Source organism: Hylobates moloch, unplaced genomic scaffold (genome assembly GCF_009828535.3).
Source record: "Hylobates moloch isolate HMO894 unplaced genomic scaffold, HMol_V3 SCAFFOLD_28, whole genome shotgun sequence".
In the NCBI taxonomy this organism is placed as follows: Eukaryota; Metazoa; Chordata; class Mammalia; order Primates; family Hylobatidae; genus Hylobates; species Hylobates moloch.
Window position 1 is genome coordinate 550855 of NW_026652303.1, and position 15493 is coordinate 566347.

The 15493-nt window shown below is 38.0% G+C and overlaps 1 protein-coding gene across 1 annotated transcript in view; it reads left to right on the forward strand.

Annotated features, from left to right (window-relative positions):
* The window catches only part of LOC116463171 (regulator of G-protein signaling 17), a 120530-nt gene that overhangs the window by 95434 nt on the left and 9603 nt on the right, over positions 1–15493 (forward strand). The window contains exons 3-4 of the mRNA XM_032146157.2: positions 7690–7779; positions 9653–9887. Of these exons, the coding sequence (XP_032002048.1) occupies positions 7690–7779; positions 9653–9887 (325 nt within the window). The remainder of the gene's footprint in view (positions 1–7689; positions 7780–9652; positions 9888–15493) is intronic.

Genomic DNA, 15493 nt, shown 5'->3' on the forward strand with positions numbered 1-15493 from the left:
CTAACTAAATAGAAGTCCATTTGGCCTTTTCACATCTAAGATAATTTGCTTTCCCACTAAGGCATTCACTTAGTTATAAATTATAGGTAAAATTACAGTGGGTTGAAGGAATAGCTCAAAATAGGATTTTAATCAACGTGAGAACTGAGGTATAGAAGATTCTGATGATTGGCGTGTATTTTTAATTTTTATTTTATTTTTATTTATTTATTTATTTATTTTGAGATGAAGTCTCACTCTGTAGCCTAAGCTGGAGTGCAGTGGTGCCATCTCGGCTCACTGCAACCTCCAACTCTGGGGCTCAAGCGATTCCTGTGCCTCAGCCTCCTGAGTAGCTGGGGCTACAGGCACGCGCCACTATGCCTGGCTAATTTTTTGTATTTTAGTAGAGACAGGGTTTCACCATGTTACCCAGGGTGGTCTCGAACTCCTGAGCTCAGGCGATCTGCCCACCTTGGCCTCCCAAAGTGCTGGGATTACAGGCATGAGCCACCACGCCTGGCCTGGCATGTATTATGTAAAGTATATCTTTGTATTCAGACCTGTAATTCTCTTAATTTTAAGGAAAAATAAACTCTGTTTATGATAAATAAGAAGCTTTGGTCATCTAACTGAACATAAACGTACAGTGTAGATTTCGATTTTCACCATGTGATTACTTGGTAAATGAAGTTGGCATTCCGAATCAAATCAATGTGTCCATGAAGGAAATGCGGGGCTTGGGGTTTCAAATGAAAATTTAATATAGATAAAAAGATGGAATTTTTGATAGCCATCTTTTCGAACAGATGCGTATATAGAAAGAAATTGGCAACAGAGAGAATCAGAGAATGAAGAAATTTGTCTTCAGTTTCCATGGGTCAAAAGAAGAAATGAATGTTCACATACCACCCAAACAGAAATTGAAATAGTATGGAGAATCCATTCTCAGGATGGCTCTTTTAAAATATTGTAAATAAAAAATATTTCCTACCTATTCGTAGTTAAAACCCTTTTCTAATTTATTTGTTCTAAGAATGTATGACCTAAGTTCTGTATTATCCCAGCATGAGACGGTGGAATGCAAAATGACTTCTTATCGGAAAGGATAATGACAATGTTAATAACAGTATGCCTGCCTGTTTTTAAGACTAAAGTATTCCCAAATCAAATGACTTTGGGCCGGGGTCTATTCAGAATATTTTGTAAATACCAAAAAGGAAAAATGGTTGCAGTTATGCAAACCTCCCGAGATTAAGTTTATCCTCTTTGAGTTTGATTATTACACTCAATGAAAAACTGAATGACTCCTTTTAGATTCCTTAGAAAGATATAATTATCAAAACTCCTTAAGAGAATGAATAGACTTTTTTTTCAAATAAGGATATTTATCCGCAGAAACTTTTTTTCAGTTTTTTCCTTTATTCTGACTTGGTTAAAATATTGTATTTATAAAGGTAACACAGCCATCTAGTGGACAGATATTTGATAGCTGATTAGTTTACTTGACTTTAAGTTCATGAAACAAAAGCTTAAGCCAAATGAAATACTTGTTTCATGACACGCGGTACATGATTACAAAATGTGGAGTGAGCCTTTAGAGGGGCAACATGGGGTATTTTTAGGCAAGTGTTTTATAACATTTCCAGACACAAATTTCTAACCACTGTTCCCATCCCCACACACCCCACTCAAAACCAGACTCTATTATAAAAATGTAGAAATGAAAGAGGTGAAGTTCAAATCATAGGTTTAACATTGAGTTTCTATGTGTCTGAAATGTTGTATGTTAGGTGGTTACCAGCCCATCTTCTGGTGTCTTTTTGGTTTGGGGTTTTAGTTTTTTTGGGGGGTGGGTAGTCTTTTGTAAGTGAAACATCACTTATTCTCCTTTCCTTGTTGCCCTCTCCCGAAGTTATCTTTGCTAATGGAAGAAAGTCGTACTTCCCAGGATGGCCCTCCTCAGCCATAGCAACACCGTCTGCAGTCATTAACAGTGTTACTTTTGTCCTTCCTCTTTCACACTTTGCTGTCAAAACCTTCTATAACAACTCCTTTTTGTTCATCTCAAATTCCAGGGAATTGAGAAGTTACTCTTCATCAAATTCTACTGCAAACTCAGGCCTCTGGGCAACAGCTCCTGTGGAGTGATAGCTGTGGGATGATACCTTAGAGAGGGCATTTATACTCAATGCACTGGATTGTACTAGGAGGTTTATTTTTCCAAACCTTAAAGAAAAATCATTTGTGTAAACACTTGCAATACCACAATTAACTCTTCTATGTAAAGAGAAATGGCATTGCAGAGTGAAAATGAGCCTGAGACAGGAAGTCAGAAGATGTGAATTCCAATCCTAGTTCTAGTAAGTTTGAGTTGTGGGTATTGTGTAAGTCAACCCCAATAACTGTTTCCTTGTAAATAAAACAAGAATGACTAATAACAACTCCCCTGCTTACCTTCAAGGACTATTTTGAGGAGGAAGTGACTCCTCAAAGTAATGGATGAGGAAGTGTTGTGTAATAATGACAAAGGAAAAGTCTGTATTTACTCAGGTGGAAATAAAAAGCTCTTTGGTAAACTTGGAATTGGAATTTTAATATGCAACCAACTTGCCCTTCCATTCAACTAAGCATCTGTAATGGCCTTTTTGTCACAAGCTTTTATTTTTTGTTTTACATCCTTATGAAGTAGTTCATTGCCATTATCCCCATTATGAATGGTGAAAACAAAGCATGGAAAGCTTAAACCATCCTGAAGGAGGTATATTCTACATTTGGAGTCCACCTCATCATTTTCTTGGATAACACATACTTTGCTGCCTGTTTTAATCTCCTGGTCCAGCCCTGCAACATCTGATATGTCCATTCTGTTCTACATTTGTATCGTGCTCCTGCATGATTTTATCCCCACTCTGAATGAGATCCCCTTTGTCCAGGTCTCCATCTGGCAAACAACTGCCCATTTTCAACCCAATTTAATCATTACCTCTTCTGTGAAGCCTTTCTCAATTATCTTATGCAAAAGCACAGGTACCATCAAGGGTGTCTAAGAAACCCCATATGCACAATTCTGTCCGAGTTCTTATCACAATGCCATGTGATGTTTATTTATCCTTCTGAGGTCCTCAATAGCAGAGGCTTTGTCTCATTCATTTTTTATGTCCAACCCAGGGAACGTTGCATGAACCAGTGTTTCATACACATTACTAAAGTGTTGCTAACTCCTCTAGTATTTACTGTGATATCTTGAATGCTGAAAATGAAATATTTAAAGAATAATCTACCAATTCATTTTCAGAGCCTGAAGGATGTTGATTTTATTTTTGCACCAGGAACTTTGAGGTAGAAGCTGTTAAATAAAAAGAAAAGATTGATATCACAATGTGAGACTATTTCAATATTGAATAGATTGCTTTTACCATTGACAGTAGTTCTCTCTTGGAGCCTTGATGTCACACTGTATTAAATTTAGGCATCTTATTGATTCTTCGGTTTAATTTTTCCGTAAATATATGTGGTTTCCTGACCAGCCTCTATCCCAGAGTTACCATGGCTACCGGTAAGTTTTCATCTTCTTTGCAACCATTTTAACAGTTTTTCTTAAGAACCAATTGTTTTCCTTACAATAGAAAACTATCTTCCAAAATAGACCCTGCGCCTATCCATGATGACAGATCAGTAGATAAACTCTATAATTGGCAGCAGGTAATGTTTTTTTTCACTTCACTGTCCACACTCCCCTGTAAACAAACAATCCACCCACATAGAGAGGGGGCACATTTTCTTAAGTTCTGAAATGTCCCAAGTATTTTTCCTCCCTTTTCAAAGTCACTATTTAGAAAATCTCTAATGGGATTTTAAATGCTTATTTTAGTATATTTGGCCAAGGATATTGGCACTTTTCTTCCATAAAGTATTTAAGGTTTGATCAAGACCCCCACAGTGAGCACTGTGTATGTGTTTAGTTCTCCTTGTGGCTTTTATTGCTTAAAAAGTAGAAATGTTAGTTTTAAATGTTACATACATAAAAGTCAGTGGGGGAGTGTCTCTTCTTGGAGAGATATGGGCTAAAAAGAAAAAAAAAAAAGACATGTAATCCCAGCAGTTTGGGAGGCCAAAGTGGGCAGATCACAAGGTCAGGAGTTCAAGACCAGCCTGACCAACATGGTGAAACCCTGTCTCTGCTAAAAATACAAAAATTAGCTGGGCCTGGTGGCGGGTGCCTGTAATCCCAGCTACTCAGGAAGCTGAGGCAGGAGAATCACTTGAACCCGGGAGGCGGAGCTTGCAGTGAGCTGAGATCATGCCATTGCACTCCAGCCTGGGCAACAGAGCGACACTCCATCTTAAAAAAAAAAAGAAAAAAAGAAAAAAAGAAAAAAAGTGTTTCTGTGGGACCCTCAAAACTGTTGATGTGGTATTTTCCTTTTAGGGCTTTCCTCAAACACATATAACGTATATAAGTTGGTCTAGAGCAAATATTTCCAGTGAATTAAAAAACAAAACAAAACAATGCACTACTTGGAGCAGGACCAAGTAGGACAGACATTAGTCAGTATCAAGACAGACAAACTGTTAAGTATTAATCCCTTGTCTATTTTCTCCATTTCTCTTTAACTTAAAATGATATTTTCAGCAGTTCTTGAAAACTGAAACCTTGAAACCCATTTTTTAAGACCAGTAGTAAAGGACAGTTAATAAAAAGGACAATTTGTCTGTTGCCAAAGTTCAATTTCTACAGGGCAAGATTGTGGCCAATATTAGATCAAGAGCTGCACAGTGAACAGTTAAACATTTACTGAATGTCTGTTGTAAGTAGTTTTAGTCCAAATGTGTGTCCATATTTTACCATCTGTAGAAAAGAAAGATGTAAACTCAACCTAATATTTCATAATGATCGCTCTAATATGGTAGCATTTGGGATGTTTGTAAATATCACAGAAACAGATAGAAGAGCCAGAATTCATGTTCAGAAACTCGTGATTCATGCCTGTAGACTCCAGATTTGTTACTCTACAGCAAAGGCACAACGGAGAAAAAATTTCTCAAAGATGTTTAATGAAATGAAGTATACCTGCATCATGTGTACTGCCTTCTGTGGGACATTGTGTGGAAATGTAATAAAAATAAACTCAAGGAGTTTATTATTTAAGCAAGGAATGAGAGCTGTTTTGCTAGTTGTGTTATAGTGCCTTAATATGTGTTTGCACACACACATAGAAGCTCAATAAAGGTTGGCAGAATGAGTATCAATTTCCTATTTTAAAAAGAGCTGAATAGAATTTACCAAAAAATTGTACATTTTATATATACAGGAAGTTTTACAGAATATTGTCAGCAGTGTATCCCCCCCTTATCCACTTTTCCCATCATGACTGGAAATACCTCGAATTCCAGAGAAGAACTTTTCTTACTCATTAGTGAATCTCCTCTAAAATACTTATCTGGCCTATTTGTATAGCGACACGGAGGACTGAGGTTTCCTAGGCTGTATCAAACCTCAGACACATTCGCAGCACTCACACGCAAATACCTCCAAATTTTATACGCTCTCTCTGAATTCCTCCCCAAAACTACACTACGCTGAAGGCTTTGCTGTCTCTAACCCTGGGACTGCTGCCTCCAGCAGGGGTCTAGTCAATGTGCAGCGGGTCCAAGGGACCATCCGCTCTAGTTTCTGCTCCCCAGAATCCTTTTGGGCTACATTACCTTTCCCTCCATGGTTCTACACCAAAAAACCTGCCCCTGTCCCTAGAAATGGGTAGAGGCAAACTCAGTGTATTTCACTATGAAATCCTATGTTTTGTATGTCCTTTTCCTGACTACAGAATCCTTTTCAATTCCCATTGGGTTCACCTTTTTCCAGTGAGTCTGCTCTCTCCAGTCAGTTTTCCTGTCTAGCCTCACTTTCCATTGTAGATGGGCCCGCTTGTCAGAAATTATTCCCTTTGCTCCGTTCTCTCCGTCCTCACGCTTGCACTTGCGAATGAAAGAATGAATTAAGGAGACACTGTCTTGGTTTTTCTTATCAGACTTTCCAGACTGAGAATAACTGCTTGTTGGGCACCTCTTCCTAAACACTTCCTTTCCACACCAACGATGTTTAGTGACCCTTTGCATTCACATAGTAAGTGGTCTATGACCTCAGTGTCTGTCAGCAGCCATGGTCCATAGTAGGCACTCAGAAATACAGGGTTGTTGAACAGGGTAGGCTTCCAATTCCAACTATGCCACCTATTTAGTGTTCAGTTTTGGGCCAGCCTCCCAGACGGGTCTGCACCTCACTTTGCTCATCTGTAAAATGGGGATAATAATATTAATGGTAAAAGAATGGGCCGGGCGCGGTGGCTCACGCTTGTAATCCCAGCACTTTGGGAGGCCGAGGCGGGCGGATCACGAGGTCAGGAGATCGAGACCACGGTGAAACCCCGTCTCTACTAAAAATACCAAAAAAAAATTAGCCGGGCGTGGTGGCGGGCGCCTGTAGTCCCAGCTACTCGGAGAGGCTGAGGCAGGAGAATGGCATGAACCCGGGAGGCGGAGCTTGCAGTGAGCCGAGATTGCGCCACTGCACTCCAGCCTGGGCGACAGAGTGAGACTCCGTCTCAAAAAAAAAAAAAAAAAAAAAAAAAGAATGGTGCCCAACACATAACAGGCACTAGAAAATCATCATTTCCATTGCCTCTTATTTTGAGTAAGTAAATGAAGGAAGGAACAAATGAGAGATGTTATCTGAACTTCTTGTGCTCTCTGCCAGGCTCTTAAGCTCCTCGGCTTCTAGACAGAGGTATCAGTTGGCTAATTTGGGAGCTCAAATTTTCCCGAGCCACTGAGTTACTCTCCCTACCCTGCTTCTTAGTATCTCCCATGACCTCATCTGTTATTTCTAGTCTACACCTAGAATTTTCGGTGTTCCGCCCTAAAGCACTGCTCAGCTTTAGGGAGCAATTGTCATTGGACAATTCTTATTCTTATTCTTGTTCTGGGCTACTAAAACCTTCGGCATTATCCTCTGTCCTCTATGATGCTGTAGAATTCCCAAACCTATGCCACGCAGACACACACTCCTCCCACCCAATGCTCACCTGTTCCAAATGCTCAGTTACTGGTCTGTCCCTTTCAAGACCTTGGAGATTGATTTACTGGGGTGAAAGGGCAAAAACAAACTCAAATATAAATCCGGTAGCTTGATTTTAGCAATTGAAGGAATGATATTATCGGTAACAATGTAAATTTAGCAAAATCTGTATTAGATTCTGACACATTGTATCTTCTTAGCTCTCAATCGGGGAAAATTAATGGAAAACAGACTATGAATAGAATTAACTAAAAATCAAAATGACATTTTGTTTAAAGAGTAAGGTAATCATATGTGTGTGTGTGTATATACATATATATAATATTAAAGCATTTAATCATATGTCTCAGAAATATTATGTAATTCAGATTATGTAAAGATGAAGTTGGGATATTTAACAATATCCACTTTTGAGAGACTGATTTACTTTATAATTTTATTTAAAAATTATTATCTTCCCTTTGACATGGGCTTGCCCATCGTTTTAAAATGGTATTGCTCTTTTATACTTTAAATATTCTCACATAGTTGAATATAAGATCTCCTGTGAAATGTTTCTCCAGAAAAATTTAGTCTTTTCTTCAACTGATTGAATTTCCCTTGACAAAATTAAATATTCTGCTACATTACAGCCTCACTGTGAGGAATGAAGAAAGAGGGGAAAATGCGGGAAGACCCACACACACTACAAAAATGGAGAGTATCCAGGTCCTAGAGGAATGGTGAGTGTGAGAACCACATAGCTATTGTTTCTTGCATTCATATGCCATTTACATCAACTGCGTGCCTAAGTATTACCCCTTGCTCCATGGTACTCTTCAAAATGATTTTGGGAAGTGAATGCAAATTCAATCTGGAAGATCTTATTTTGTCATTGCCGTTGCTTTTCAGCAATTTTTCTATTAGCTATGTTAAGTTATTGGCTAAAACATGATCTAAATTTACTTTTCTCTTTAAAAAAAAATAAAGATTGTCATATGAATTAGTACCCAAAATTTCCCTAATTCATTACTTCTCATTTTCGAGAATTTAAGTTTTTCTCTTTATAAGAGAAGTGTCTAAACACACACACAAATGATATGGAATGTCCAAGTGAGTGAACGAGGGCACCCAGTGACTCCTGGTTCCTTTTCCACCAGAGCAGACTCTCCCCACGTGCTTCCTCCCAAACAAGAGGTCCCTATGGACTAAAATCAAAATACAAATAGTCCAGTCATATAATTACAAGTGCTTTCTTTTTCTGCTTTTTATGAGAAGGTTTTAATAATGATGCTTCATGATAATTTTTAAGCTTTTTAAAATTAAAAATTGTTTTAAGTGAATGAGGAAGTGCAGAGATTATGGAACAGTAACAATCTATTTGAAATACCTGGTTAAAAAGGTAGAAATATATACATTTACCTTTATATATGTATTTACCTTTTTATGTGTATATGTATTTACCATATATATATATATGTTTATATATATATAAACATACTTCTTTGGCCAAATGTCTTTTAGGTTGGAAAATTATTAAGTAAATCATTGAACAGGAAAGGAAGATCAGAATCATTTTAACCATAAGACTCGCCAAGCTTCTGTCTTCTACTTCTTTAATGTATAAGCAAGTGGATTAATTACTGGTGGTTTCTGCAGTCACCTAGTCACTAAAAGATCTGTATATAGTTTTAAATTCCCCAATGTCAGTGTCATTATAGAAGCACTCTGCTTCCAATTATAACTCCATTTATGACTAACAATTCGTCCATAACTTTTCATAGAAAAAAAAACTTTTTTTTTTAGAGGCAGGATCTCACTTTGTTGCCTAGCCGGGAGTGCAATGGGATGATAATAGCTCACTGTAACCTGAAGCTCCTGTCTCAAGTGATTCTCCTGCCTCAACTCCCAATTAGCTGGGACTACAGGCACATGCCACCACACCCAGCTAATTTTTAAATTTTTTTTTGCAGAGACAGGACCTTGCTATGTTTCCCAGGCTGACCTCAAACTCCTGGACTCAAGAGATCCTCCCACCTCAGCCTCCCAAAGCACTGGGATTATAGGCATGAACCACCATGCCCAGCAGAAAAATTATTAAAGTTTAGGAAAATATGTGACAAGTGCACACAGTGTATTCTTATTTTAAATCAAGTGACAAATGAAAAAAATGGCCACCGGAGATGAGAAAAAAAAAACTGTATCTTATGGCTGGAAAATTGAAATCCTGATTAGAGGCAAAGAAAAAATTCATGTTGTCCTTAGTCACTTACAGACAGTTTCTATCAACTTGCAACATATTGTTAAAGTTTGAACATTTCCAAGCTTCATTAGGAATGCATGATGACTGCATGCATATTACGTATAGGCCCCTTGCTATTTGAATGCTTGTCTCCCTACATGCCTCTTATGCCTGTGTGAATTTTTGTCAAAACCCTGAAATAACTGATGTAGTCCTGACGGATACTTATTTGCCAGATCAGGCTGGACTGAGTGGCAAAATACTGACCACTAGATGGCAGCAAATTGATAAAATTTCTATCTGCTCCTCTCCTTACCTGGTCTAGCATTCATCACAAAGTTCCCTTTGATCACGGCCCCGTTCTGTCTCTGCAGCCAAAACCCCACTGCAGAGGAAGTCTTGTCCTGGTCTCAAAATTTTGACAAGATGATGAAGGCCCCAGCAGGAAGAAACCTTTTCAGAGAGTTCCTCCGAACAGAATACAGCGAAGAGAACCTACTTTTCTGGCTTGCCTGTGAAGACTTAAAGAAGGAGCAGAACAAAAAAGTAATCGAAGAAAAGGCTAGGATGATATATGAAGATTACATTTCTATACTATCACCAAAAGAGGTAAAAATCTGGAAAACATTGAGGTGGGCTTCCTAAGACCAAGGATAACTGTCAAGGGATGGCTGTCCACATTGGGTAGGGCATGGGATGTGGAGAGGGCAAAAGATTTCACTGGGTAGATAATTCAGCTTCTGTGGGGAGAATTTCCTTGAACACAAGTTTGAAGGCTAGGTTTCCCTACTGTGCTTTGACTGTTTATCTCTAGCTGACTCGTGTGGTAGTTCACTTGCTTTTCAGAACTAACACTAAGGAGCCTGCTTAAACACAATTTGCTGTGACAAACGAAAATGGAAAGAGAGAATGTATTTTAGGGTGGTATTTCGCAAAGCATGACCCCTAGATCATGTGAATGAGAATCACCTGGAGCATTTGTTTAAAAAACAAATTCTTAAGGCCTCACCAGGACTTCTGAATCTGAATTTTTGGAAATAGGACCCAGAAATCTGCACTTTTAACAAGTTTTCCACATACATACTTAGTTGGAAAACCTCTGGTATAGGGACTCAAAAAAAAAATCTGACATGTTTGTTGATGTTTATGATTGAATCTTTACAGAAATGAAAAATGATCCTTGACCACTAATATTCTTAGGTGGGAAATGGAAATTATTTTACTTATTCTAGGTTTTCTGTTATTGAAAGTGCAAGCGTCTTTCCCATTGCCAGAATGTACCTAATCAATAAGCAATACTTCTAGCAACCAAATAGCACTTTTCCATTGACTGTTTAAAACTTAATTTGTTCTTGAGAAGTGTTCCAGCTAACAGAGTTAAAAGCATTTGGTGAAGGAGTGGTTAATAATGTGGCCAGGCCCTTGGAGCCCTGTGTGATGGAGCTCCAGAGGGCTTCAAAGCACTTAGAGAACATAGAGGTTCCTAGAATGTCTTCTCTTTTCCATCCCAGCCTCTTTTTGTCTTTTTTGTTTCTCCTGAACAACTGTGATGTTTACCTTTGCATTTAAATGGCATGCCCCTCTCTTGTGCACCTGAACATTTATGGGCTACAGTCATCTGTTCCTCCTCCAATACTTGGCATGGTCCCAGGCTGCCTTACACTCCTTGCTTTGAGATCTATAAAAGGAATTATTTTATTAACCTCTAAGTTTGGAATGCTACATAAACTATTTCACTTATAATAAGATATACAGTACCTGGGTTATTTAGTTTTTTTTTTATTAGTTAGGTTAAAATGCCATTGGTATTCCAGAGTGCTCCAGGACTATTGTCTCTACAAAATGAGAAACCTTCCAGAATTAGATGTACAAAGGATTGATTTTTTTATTTCCTACGTGAACATGAAAAATGTATTCATAAAAGCAAGGTGGGGAGAGTTTAATAAATGTAATACAATGTGACATCAGTAATAAATGTGTAGCCTCAACACATTTGTTACTGATGTCACACTGTATTTCTAATACTGTTATAATTCTGCATCCTAAAACTACATTCTTCAGGCTTCTGGCCTGCCTCGGATTTTAGTATCTAAACAACTCTACTTGTATTTTATCAGTATAATGATTTTATGCTAATTTTTATTATTTTAAAGTTACTGCATATAGCAAATAAACCAGATGATCCAAATGTGCCCAAATATGTGCTGCTTTTGCCTGTAATTATACAAAATGAGGGTCCTTGGGAAGATTATCTAGCCCATTTCTGCCCCCAAAGTATGTAAGATGTGACATCTTAAAATGATAGTTGTCTAGATTACTTAGTCCATTCCTTTGTGCTATATTTGTAGCATCTTAAAATGATGACTGTTCCATTCTTTTTCAGTGTTAGGAGAAAAAATATTCTCCATACTATGTCCCTTATTTTTACAGTTTCTGTTCTTTAATGTTTAGTTTTTTATGTAAAACATTTTCTTATTATCCACACAGTCCCTGATTTTCTGATGTCACTGATTGATGGAGCTTTGCAAAATACTTAATTTTTTCTCTTTGAGCTATGTTTAGAGTTACTATAGTGATTATTTAAATATAAACTAGTGAGTTTCCATTCTTTTTGCTAAAGTAATAGAGGTTTGTTTTCATCTAATTTTTTTTGAGACGGAGTCTCACTGTGTCACCCAGGCTGTAGTGCAGTGGCACGATCTCAGCTCACTGCAACCTCCACCTCCTGGGTTCAAGCGAATCTCCTGCCTCAGCCTCCCGAGTAGCTGGGATTACAGGCACCCGCCAACATGCCGGGCTAATTCCTGTATTTTTAGTGGTGACAGGGTTTCACCATATTGGCCAGGCTGCTCTGGAACTCCTGACCTCAAGTGACCTGCCTGCCCTCAGCCTCCCAAAGTGCTGGGATTATGGGTGTGAGCCACTGCGCCTGGCCGTTTTCACCTAATTTCTTTCTTTTGAACACAAGTTTCACCAGAAAGTCACTAAAATCTCATTTCCTGATCAAGAACATGACCTTTCCAGAATGACATACACTAATGTTTAGTGTCGTAACCATATTTACTCTCTCCTTTATGTTTCCTAATACCCATATTTTGGCCACTACCCGTTCTTTAATGTCCTCAAAATATCACAGAGAGAAACAGAGACAGAGGTGAATTTCAAATTGCTCTAATTTTGCCAACTTGTAATTAACTCTTGATATAGAAATTAATACACCATTGAAGTTCCATTGTTTAGCCAGCTGATTTCTATCCTGTCAGCAGAGTAATTAAATTTGATCATTGTTTAATGGCAAAAACAAATAAGCAAAAGTAGATATTTTCAGTTATAAAAGATAATTGTTAAAAAGCTATGTTTTAAACCAAGGTATCCTGTTCATTGACTCGACTCATGTGCAAAAAGTCATCCATTTCTAATCAGCCACAATACATTACTAACTTACATCAAGTTACCACTCTTCAGATTTTGTTTTCTAACATTGGAGAGAGCACATGTCAGATCGAGAGAGCCCTGCTTATACCGGAATTAGAGCACTGGACTAATATTCAGGTGCACAGGATTTTAATCCTGCCTTTGCGACATCCCAGTTGTGTGGCCTGGGATAAATCACTTTACCTCTCTGAGTCTCAACATTCAGTTCATTTGTTTACAAAAATAACAATAAAAATAAGCACAGAAACTAATAAACCAAATGCATGACGGCAACTGTAAGGCTATGAAGCTATTGAAAAGGTTGGTTAGGCCGTTCTGGGCTTTCTACCTCTGAAATTCTGTACATGTTTCTATGTATTCAGAGTATTTGTGTTACTACTTCATCCTCTCCACCTAATGGCATAGCTTATCCATCATGGTCCTCCTTACTGCTGTCCCCACACTGAGCCTCAGAATCTATTTAAACACAGTACTCAAGGCAGTTAATACCAATCTGAGTTCCTACCTATTTCTCATTTTGAGGCTAGACAATCTGGGCTTTCTACCTCTGAAATTCTATGCATGTTTCTACTTATTCAGAATATTTTTAAAAAACATGAACATTTGAATCATTATAAAATGGTAATGACTAAAAATTGTCATGATTTACTATTAAACAGAAGGCCATTTTTCTTCACTAGACTTTTATTTCACCTTAATTTGATTGCCTATTTGTGTTCCTCTTTGTTAAATATAGAAAAACAACTACATTTTAAAAATTATTTATATATAGACAACTTTTTCCCTTAATGAAACTATTGAAGTCAATGTGCTAAAAATTACGTTACCTTATTTTAAGAATATGTTTTATGCATTTGTAATAATTTGAGCATTATGTTATAAAATAAGAGATATTACCAGGTGCGGTGGCTCACGCCTGTAATCCCAGCACTTTGGGAGGCCAAGATGGGTGGATTACAATGTCAGGCATTTGAGACCAGCCTGGCCAACATAGTGAAACCCTGTCTCTACTAAAAATACAAAAAATTAGCCAGGTGTGGTGGTGGGTGCCTGTAATCCCAGCTACTTGGGAGGCTGAGGCAAGAGAATCACTTGAACCTGGGAGGCGGAGGTTGCAGTGAGCCAAGATCATGCCACTGCACTCCAGCCTGGGCAAAAGTGTGACTCTGTCTCTCTCTCTCTCTGTCTCTCTCTCTGTCTCTCTCTCTCTCTATATATATATATATATACATATTTTAAAAAGATATTTGCAATTAGGAGGTGACATAACTTCTGTTCTTGGTATAATGTGCATTTTATGAAGGAAAAGGCCAAACTAAAAAAAAAAACAACTAGAAATTTACACATTTGTTTTAAAAAGTAAATTTTTTTAAAAGTGATATCTTCAAGGGCAAAACAAATGAAGATAATAAAGAGGCCTTTAAGCCTAATAGTAGACTTGCTCCACGTAGCGGATTTTGGTGGCAGCTTATATTAATTAATGGAAGGATGTGTTAGGCCAATCTTGCATTGCTATAAAGAAATACCTAAAACTGGGTAATTTATAAAGAAAAGTGGTTTAATTGGCTCACAGTTCTGCAGGCTTCACAGGAAGCATGGTGCTGGCATCAGCTCAGCTTCTAGGGAGGCCTCAGGAAGCTTATAATCATGGCATAAGATGAAGGGGGAGCAAGTACATCACATGGGCAAAGCAGGAGCAAGGGGTGGGGAAGTGCCACTCACTTTTAAATAACCAGATCTCGCAAGAATTCACTCACTATCACAAGGACAGTACCAAGAAGATGGTGCTAAACCATTCATGAGAAATCTGCCCCCATGAACCAGTCATCTCCCACCAGGCCCCATCTCCAACACTGGGGATTACATTTCAACCTGTGATTAGGGTGGGAACAAACATCCAAACGATATCGAAAGACAAACCTAGCAAAATAAATAACTTGGATAAAAAATCTACTTAGAGGCTCTTATCAACTGTAAACAGCATTAAGCTACTGAAAAAAGAAATAACTATAAATCCTTCAACAAATATCAGACATTTATCTGAATTGAAGAAAACTGTGGTCCAGTTATGTAGAAATCTGCCTAATGATGGCGTTGTCGTTACCAGGACTATAAACTGGATCTGTCACTTACCATCTGTGAGCCACTTAGCAGCTCACTTTAGCGCGCTGGAACCTCCACGTCCTAGTGTTATGAATGAAGGCATGGAGAAAGCCCAAAAACCCACGAAATCTGTGATGTTCAAGCTCTGGGGAATGGTAATTGTAATCGTAGTAGGAGTTTGCTTTTTCTGATTTCTCTAACTTCCCAGTTACCATCTGAGAGAAAAAAGTAATAGACCTATCTGAACACCAGAATTATCTACAAAATAATGCTTATGTGATAGACATGCAGATTCTGTGTGTCCAGGTAGATATGTCTTTAAGTGAAATTATGTGAATTTAGCACATTCAATGATTTAAGTCAGTTTTTCTAAACAGAACTCACTTGACTGTATTTTCCTAAATGTATTTTTTATGCACGCATATTATCATTCAAAAAATATTTATTGACTATTTCCTATGAGCCAAGCACTGGGCTAGATGTTGGGGATATGATGATAAACAAGAGACACTGGCCGATCCCTTAATGGAGCTTACATTTTAGGAAGACAGACAAATCTTGTTGAAGTAAGTAACTAAAAATTGTGATGGGCTGGAGACTGAATTAGATGGAATAGAAGTAGTCAAGTAAGGTCACTCTGAGAAGGTAAAATTCAAGTTGATGCAAAAGCCAAACAC